This window comes from Cyprinodon tularosa, unplaced genomic scaffold (assembly GCF_016077235.1).
Source record: "Cyprinodon tularosa strain WSP-4 unplaced genomic scaffold, ASM1607723v1 ctg11, whole genome shotgun sequence".
In the NCBI taxonomy this organism is placed as follows: Eukaryota; Metazoa; Chordata; class Actinopteri; order Cyprinodontiformes; family Cyprinodontidae; genus Cyprinodon; species Cyprinodon tularosa.
This window is the reverse complement of record NW_024037893.1, coordinates 1-9,051: the sequence shown is the minus strand read 5'-3', so window position 1 is coordinate 9,051 and position 9,051 is coordinate 1. Positions and strand designations below refer to the sequence as shown.

Genomic DNA, 9,051 nt, shown 5'->3' with positions numbered 1-9,051 from the left:
TACAAATGGCATATTTGTTTAACTTAAATATTACATGCTTATTTTATTTTTGCAATTTTGTTATTCTGAAGTATCTATACTCTGATTTTTTTCTTTTTTTTTCATTTGTCATCATTGTCTTGGTTTTCACAATCTTTTAACACCCCTGCTTTAAAGACTCAGCAGAATTGAGAAAATAGCTTCCAAACATGAACACGTGGCGCCATCTGGTGGCCGATTGTTTATATTACTCCCTGTTAACGTGCAGGTTTCCGGTGTTATGGCGACCACCGGCATCACCGCTGCTTCACTCACGAACCTCAGGCTGTGCTTTTAGGTAAAGCGACTGTCAGGCAAACCTTTATAAGATTTACTTAGATAAACCCTGACTTAAATAGGTTGTTGTTTTAGAAAGGACAGTTTCTTGGCAGTTCTCTACATTTTCTGTGTTGTTCTTGTGATGAATTGACGGCGCGCGGTAACTTCACGTTAAACGCATTGTTATGAACCAGAGCTAGACCTTAGCTATTTCTACATTTTTATTTTAGCTTTTAAACATGCTTAACGTTTCCCGCCGCTTAAATAAATCTCTGACATAACGCTGTGTTCATTGTATCGCCGGTAATGAAATATTTTACATTTACTTAATAAATGTCCACGTTGTTTGCGAAGTTCAAAGTTATTTTATTAAATATAACCCGTGAAAATGAGGCTTGCGAAAAGTTTGCCACTTGCAGAAAGGATACATTGTGTTTAAACTATTTTTTTCTGTATAAGGGATATATATATATATATATATATATATATATATATATATATATATATATATATATATATATATATATATATATATATATATATATGTATATATATTTATAATTAACTTTCTAAGTGGCTGCCAGTTGATTTTTTTACATCTTAAAGAATATTTTGTCGTTTTACAACTAGATAGGCTTTTAATTTATCCTTATATGATGATTAAAACACAGTTGCACATAAGAACTTAAGATAAAATTTTGCTTTTTATTAAAAAAACCAAACCAAAACATAAAAGGTAAGTTTAAAAAGTGTGTTTGTTGTCCACTTTTTTCTTAGAGTTGCAAATTCCTCATTCATTCCTTAGTAAATTAGCAGCATAAGATCTCTGCTTGTAAAGGTGGCACGAAACAGTAATTAATGACAAAGCTTAAAACAGTGTTCTCAGTTCTCCTTTACCAGTGGTCTTTCTTACTGTTATTGAAACATGTAAAGCTTTTTCCACCCATTGTTTTAAAATCTGCAGTATAAACAGTCTCCTACTTTTCCCTTCCTTCAGATATGAAACCGTTCTACAGCCATTGTGGGAAAACACAATGGCCTGCTGCTTTACCAAAGGTTACTCTATATATTTCAAGTCATCGGTCGATGACTTTGTTATAGCTGATTTGGACTCTTGTGTCCTTGTTATGATTGCTCACAGAGCACAACCGTTAGAATGAGGTCAGCTTTATTTCCTGCAACAACAAGACCTGTCCTTATGTGAAGAAAATATCGTCCTGGAGCTACGTTCCCACACGTTTGCCTGTGCCCACATGTTCCTGCTCTGTGGTGTGTTGCTCTCCATGCCGAGATCACAAGGAGCAAGTCTGAGTATCTTTTTTTTTTCCCCTCACAGTGTGTTGGACAGACCGGCGACTGTTTCATATGTCTCTGTCCTTCTGACTATGCTGCTCTTGGTAGCACTGGGCATCGTGTTTTCGCCTCCCATGGTCAAGGTTGGGAAGGCTGAAACCACCAACCACAAACCAGCTTCGCCCCTGTTGAACTACAGCAGGATCTCTCTGCCACCGGAGCACCTACCCTACTTTCTCAGCAACAACAAGAGGGTCGCCAAATTATGCCGCCAGGATCCACTCTGCCCTTTTAAAGTAAGCTATCGGCTCCATCTCTTCCTTCATTGTTTTCCGCTTTCAGTGCATCTTGTATGGGGGAATGTTGGCCCAGTGGTTAGAGCAGTGCACTTGTGCTCTGAGAGGTTGCTAGTACCCAGTTCGATCCCCACAGCCTGCACTCTGGGTGCCTGAGCAAGACCCTTAACCCCACACTGCTCCCTGGGCGCCACACAATGGTAGCCCACTGCTCCTCATAAATTTCTCCAATGTGAGATCAATAAAATTCAATTATAAATAATCATGTAATTTTTTTTTGAGATTTCCTCGTTAAAGAATGTTTCAATGTATGTGTTGTTTTTTTATTAATTAAAAGATGAAGTGCTGTTAAAAAATATCTAATTTGCATATTTCTGCTGTTTTTTTTCTTACTTTGTCATGAATATTGTTAAAGAAATGATTACCCGATTAGAACCTGCTGTATTGAAATGATTTAACCGACTGACAGGATAAGGTAAAACAGGTGAACTGGGCCTCATGTGAAAAAGTAATTGCCCCTCGACCCTACTGAATCATCCTTGACAGCAGCAGCTTCAATTAACTCTTAAATAAAAACTGTTAAGGAGTCCTTTACATCGCTAAGACAAGAATGCAACCCATTTTTTTTCACATAAATGTTTAAGTCAGGCTGAATTGATGTATATTTGAGTATGAATGATCTGATTAAGTACACACCACAGTGACTTCATTAGATTAAAATCCAGAGTTAGACTCAGCATCTCCAAATCCTTCATTTTGACGCTTAAAGCCAATCAGAGGTGTACGCCTGTGTTTTTAGGTCATCATCCTCCTACTTCCAAATTGTTATGCAGGTTTACTTCAAATGTTAAGCATTGTCTTTATAAAATAATTTAGTAAATTAGACTAGTTTATACCCATCTCTGCACATTTCATGGCTTAACAGAAGGATCTAATTTTCCAACAAATGTTAGCAATTTCTCTACTTTTTATCTGTTAGGGGAATGATGGATACATGCCTGCTTGGAATAGCTTATTGTTTCTTAATGTTCCAGGATGCTTTGCAGAATCCATCAGTCTGTTGGGGCTATGAGAAAAACTGTGATGCAGAGAGACGCTTCAGTTACCCTGTCTGTACCAAGGCTAACTCTGGATGGTATTGCTTTTAAAATATCATTCTTGCACCATATATTTGACACTAAATCGTATTCTGTATTGTTGCCTCAAACTGAACATGTTCTTTATGCATATTCTTGCATTTTTGACATTTATCGTGTTTGTGTTTCCTCTGATCTGCCTAAATCTCCAATGTGTTAGGGCGCGTTCGCTGGATGCAGCCCAGGAGCTTTTCTGGAAGCAGGCTGATTTTGGTTACGTCAAAGAGAGACTCTCTGAACTCAAAACACTCTGCAAGGCCAGGGAGCCGGTAAGTCCACTCATTTCCTCAGTTCTCATGGGCTTTCTGAGTCAACAGGAAAAAACAAAACAAAAACAACAGGTCCAAAAATAAACTAATGCTTCAACAAAAAGACAGCTGGCCAAATGTATTTCACTGTTGCAGAAATCAAATGGAAGGATTATTAATCATAATTACTTTTTTATCACGCTTTATTCCCCAAGGGGGACTCTTTATTAAAATGCAGCAGCCATGCAAGATTCTGCAGGGCAACAAATCTTTACCTGGACTTACGAAACCCACGTAGAAGTCATGAGAGGTTGGTGGAGCTGTATTATATCCGTTTTTTTAAGAAAATAATCTACTTCCTTTCATAAAAGAGACTTGAAAGTCAGGTATTTTCACACTTCAGGTATGACGAGGACTTTATTCATACGGGGGAGATTGGCGGACACTGCAAACTAAACAAACGAGCCTTGGTTGCTGAAGGAGATCACAAGAGTCCGTTGCAGTCTTGGTGAGAACAGCCATTCGTCACACTCAAACTCTCACTAACCTCAGGACATCACTTAGTCTGGGTTTCAGCCTTTCTTGTCGTTCTCCAGATTGTTAATTGAACCATTTGGGCAACCCTAGTACTGCCTCTACAATTCCTTGCATCAAGACCTTCAAATTCTAGCTTGCAACAACAGCTGATAACCTTAACTGACAGCCCAGCCAATGAGGGGATTAATCAGAGAAGCAGCTAAGAGGCTAAAGTAGAGATCAATGTCTAACTTAGAGATTCTACTCACAGGACTTTAGCTGTGCTCAACACAGAAGAAGAATGCCATCTTTTAAAAGCAAAGTCATAAGAAGTCTTATTTGCATTTTACCGCATGCCGTGTTGAAGGAAAAGGCAAAGATTACTTTTTTTTTTTTTTTTTTTTTACCACACATGCAAAATGCTTTATACTGCTATATATAGAGCAGTAACATTTCACATCACTCTGAACTAACCTGAATGTAAGGGTGGTACCATTACGGTGTGAGGAACAGAGAGAGACTTTAGATGTACAGGGAGGGAGCACTAATATGGTGTATTCATGACTAGTTAGAAAAGGTAGAAAAGCAAAATGTTCAGTTTCTAGGTGTGTAAAGCTTTTAGAGACATACCACAATATATCTGCAGCTTTAAATACTGAAAAAGGTTTCCCTTCTTAGTATTAACACAAGGTACCAAATACTTAAAAAATTCTGTTTTTTTACTATAATTTCAAATAATATCTTTTTTAAATTTGAAGTGTTTGGTTTGCAGTTGTGAAGGAAAAGAATGTGAAGAAAAAAAGGGAAGGATACTTTTTTCTGAAAGAACTTTGCTCCTTTTTAAACGGTGTGGGTAGAGAGATTTAATTTTGTCATTCCATTGTAATTGTTTTAAGAGCTAGACTGGATTTTCAGATACAAGTAGAAAATGCCTTTAAGAACTTTCAGTCCAATAATTGCACAACCTATTTGATCGATAAAAAAAAAAAAAAATGTTTTGCCTTTTAAGCAGCCAACAAGAAACGAGGTCCTAAGGGCTAAACGCAATTTCTGTCAGCACATACAAGTTAGCTGGGACTTGACAGGTGAAAATAGATTAATCATTTAGTGTTTTTGTTGTTGTTTTTTTATCTGTTGCTTTGCTGGTCATCACAGCACTCTTTCTTGAATTCTTTGTTTATATATCTCAAATGCATTAAGCACAATGAAATGCTGACTGGCTAATAATTTTCTTCTTTAAATTATAGTAAAACTGAGTCAATTTTAGTCCCAAATACGACCCAGTCATCTGCAATAACAATCTCCAGCTCTTGTACCTCCGTAAAGCCTGCTCCAGTTAGTTACGCTTGTGAGTTTGAGACAAATTGCAGCAGATGGACCCATAATTTTGGGTGTTGTCTGGGAGCCACCTGTTGACCCTCTAATACTCTGACAACATAAGTTATTTGAATAAAAAAAAAAATGTGTTCCCTGACCGGGAATCGAACCCGGGCCACGGCGGTGAGAGCGCTGAATCCTAATCACTAGACCACCAGGGAGCTGTGCCAATGTAGATGGCAAAGTAAAAATCGACCGAACTGTTGGCCTTACCGCAACAAAAAGTTGTGGCAAAAGTGGTCACACAAATCTGGACCTTAAAAAGTGTATAAAAATAAAAGAATAAGTGACAGAGTTAAGAAAATACACAAATAAAATAATGTAATGTACAGTGTTTTTACAATATAAATACTGAGTATCTGGAGAATAAATAATCAACATACAGCTTTGGACAGTTTTACAGTAATGGATATGTGTTATATGTTATTAAAGTGACTAAAATAGAAACTGCAAAAATCAGCATGTAACAACTTGTTGACAAGGAGCTCTCCAGTTCAGCAACAGCTTCATGCATAGAGCGGGAGACATTATCTAACAGAGATGTTATTTTAGTTAGGGTCTTGAGTCATGTAGTGTACAGGGGGTTACGAGGGGCGATCAGCCTCTCACAACCACCTCCCGATCAGGAATCGTGAGGTAGGGAGACAATCCCGACCGTTGTGGGCAAATCGCTCAGTGCGCATGCGCAAACAAGGATCCTTCTGTAAAAACAGCACCATGGCAGGGATATAATGAGTGAAATGCAGTTCTGTCTGTAAAATTGACAGACCGTAGTAGCAACGTTTGCTCAGTCATGTCTTTTTTCCTAATATGTCGTCGGCTTTTCTTTTCAGGGCTTTCAGCACAAAATTGCACAAATTGCCAAGGCAGTGCGTTTCACTCTAATGAGCTTAATATTCCCCTTCTATTTGTTTGGCTTCCAGATAGATGTGGGCAGTAGCTGCGTGCAAAGACTGAAAAAATCGCACAGTGTATGCCCGGCTTAAGGGTGAGGGTAACAGCAGGGGTTCTTGGCTTGGGGAGGAGTGGATGGCTGGTCGAATCTGTTGAAAAATGGGTTCAGATCATTAACCCACTCCAAGTCTCCAGCAGCCTCGGAGTTATGCTTTTGACCTGAGATGGTCTTCAGGCCATTTCAGACCCCTCTCTGCTGCAGTTGATCCTCCATGTTCTTCTTGTAGCTGTTCTTCCCATCCCTGCTTTTCTTGCTTAGTTCTTTCTGCACAGCTCTCAGTAATTCCTTGTTCCCTATTTTTTTCCCCCCAGCTTTTATTATCATTACACTTTCACAAGTACAGAGCAACGAAATTAACTCTGCATCAGTCCCCTTGCGGAGCACTGGGCTGCCATTGTGCGGGGCCCGGAAAGCAGTGTGGGGTTAAGGGTATTTGCTCTTAACAGCATAAGTTATTTAAATAATTATCACTCTGGATGCTTTTGGTGTTTACAAAGAAAATAACATGTTCCCTGACTGGGAATCGAACCCGGGCCGTGGCAGTGAGAGCGCCAAATCCACACAAATGTGGACCTTAAAAAGTGTATAAAAATAAAAGAATAAGTGACAGAGTTCTGAAAATAAACAAATAAAATACTGTAATGTAATGTACAGTGTTTTTTACAGTGACTCAAACTGGTCCTATAGTCACTCTATTACAGATGGAGTCATGTAACCAAAGTAATTTCACCCTGGGATTATTGAAGTATTTCTGATTCTAATTCCTGTTTGATGGGACAGGTGTTTTGAATGAAACGGTGTCCAGCTTGAAAGAGCTCCTGTGTGTCGCTGAATGTGTGCATTGATGACTGGAAGACATCTTCTGCCTCCATTTATCTGTTTACTACAGTCTGTTGAATTTATGTTAATGTGTATTTAAAAAAAAATTAAATTAGTGGAAAAACTTGCAGGGGGGAATATTTAAAAAAGTCTAATCAACCAAAACTTTTGCAACCACCATGGACCCGCTAGGGGTCGCGGACCCCTGCCCTGTCGAAGACCTCTGATCTAAAGGATTTCCTTTTCTCCTTCAGAGGTGCATTTGTCTAAGGATTGATCCATGGGTTGTTAGTTTGAAGATTTGATTGGTTTTATATAAGCGTACACTGACCTTAATTACATTGAACTTAGTGAGAAATCTAAATAGAGACAGTGTTGTAATAATAGTTCATCTATAGGTTTTGACAGCACTACAGTTATAAGGTGTGTTTTTTCTTTGTCAGAATTTGTATGGAAAGCTCTCTTATTATTTTTAAGATATTATGTTTTTCGATCAAACTTGATGCTCTGGTAAGAAAAATGAGTTTAAGTAAACAGATTGGCAGCAAAAAAGACAGTTTTACATATCATAATACTTTCACTCATATCATTAGTTTTGTGTGTCAGATCAATTAGTTTCACAGCTCGCCTGTGATAGAACTGTTTGTTCATTTATTAAGAGAATACGTAGAATGTTTGGATATTTACAAACTAAAAAGACACGAGCCAGCCAGGAGTCGAACCTAGAATCTTCTGATCCGTAGTCAGACGCGTTATCCATTGCGCCACTGGCCCTGTTGTGCAACCCCACCTCCGCAGCGAAAATAAAGGCCAGACCGCTGAGCTCATGCATCTCTCTTTGTCGGGGGAGGGGCCCTTTCCTGACTGAGTCGCAGCTCACATAACAAAGAGAAGCGATTTCCTGAAACCCTGAGGAAGTTTTACTTTGCCAAGGCATCAATGCCACTTCTTGCTCTTAAAGTGCTAAGTCATGTATCACTCTCATTTTTACGGGTCACAGTTTTGCTTTTGTGGCTCATAGCCAGTTACTCTTTCCTACTGAAGTGGTTGGAAGTTATGTTGAAATGCTGACACATTTCTGCAAAATTTAGAAATGTGCTGTTATGTGCTTTTGCCCAAATCTGGTTTTTGATTTTATTTAAGGTGCCAGGCAGATGTAGGCAGATGGGATTTTGAACGCTGACACCGAAATTGGAGGCTTTAAAAACCTGATATCTGATAAATAGGCTGATAAACAATAATGGCCCATGTCAAAATATATAAGCCAAAATATAAAAATTAAAATTATAAATCTAGACAAGCATAGCATATGCCCTTTCTAATTGTAGTCTAACTGAAATCCTTATAACCAAAAGATTGATTTAAGACAAAGAAACAGCATTATATAACTAGAAAAAGCTGTTTCGGAGAAACATCAAAGTGGGAATGCTTTTGCTGAATGAAAAAAGCTGAAATTAACTGCAGAACATATAAAAATGTGATAGGAAGTCATAAGAAACTTCAAACTGCAGAAAACAATTGAATCATCTGAAGATTTCGTAGGGTAGAATCATCTGGCAGTAAAATGGCAGAAACAAACTCATCTTAAAAGCTGCACAGTCAAACCATACATAATATCAAAAAATGTCTTGAATGTGTGCACTAGAAGGGTCTTAATATAATGTCTCCCAAGTTTCTAGAAAAATGTCTAAAGAAATTTTGAAGGGGGGCCACCTACTGCCCAGAAACATGTGAGGTGTGTTATGAATAGCAGCAACCAGAAAAGCTTAATTCCTGTCCAGAAAGAGAGCAGAATAAAGCCAAAGTTCACAACATAGGCTGAAAAGTATTAAATTAGCTGAATCAATTACAAAGAAAAACTTGAATCTTATCTGGTTGAAGAAAAAATGAGTAGCTCAAGGATGGGAAGTAAAATGTTGAATGAAAACAGTGTCATCATTTGAGGATTGAAAATTTACAAACCTATGTGCAAGACTAACCATGAGAAGCAGAGGAAGGACAGAGAGAGAAGCTTATAGAAAGAGAGTTAATACCACTTAAGGAGCTGAATTTATAAAAAAAAACTAACCTGCATGATACGAGCCGCTGTGGTGATGAAAGCACGTTGCAGGCTT

The 9,051-nt window shown here is 38.2% G+C and overlaps 1 protein-coding gene and 2 non-coding genes across 3 annotated transcripts; 1 reads left to right on the top strand and 2 right to left on the bottom strand.

The window, feature by feature from the left end:
- The first annotated feature begins 237 nt into the window (after nt 1-237).
- LOC119789476 (EGF domain-specific O-linked N-acetylglucosamine transferase-like) lies at nt 238-3,820 on the top strand. Its single transcript, XM_038294368.1, has 6 exons — nt 238-316; nt 1,634-1,886; nt 2,921-3,021; nt 3,183-3,291; nt 3,486-3,580; nt 3,674-3,820. Exons 2-6 carry the CDS (start codon nt 1,683-1,685, stop codon nt 3,780-3,782), a joined length of 618 nt encoding a protein of 205 aa, XP_038150296.1. The 5' UTR covers nt 238-316; nt 1,634-1,682; the 3' UTR covers nt 3,783-3,820.
- A 1,432-nt stretch (nt 3,821-5,252) lies between these two features.
- On the bottom strand, nt 5,253-5,324 carry trnae-cuc. Its single transcript has one exon. It is a non-coding gene; the product is annotated as a tRNA-Glu (tRNA).
- A 2,314-nt stretch (nt 5,325-7,638) lies between these two features.
- trnar-acg lies at nt 7,639-7,711 on the bottom strand. The gene has a single exon. It is a non-coding gene; the product is annotated as a tRNA-Arg (tRNA).
- Between the last annotated feature and the right edge of the window lie 1,340 nt (nt 7,712-9,051).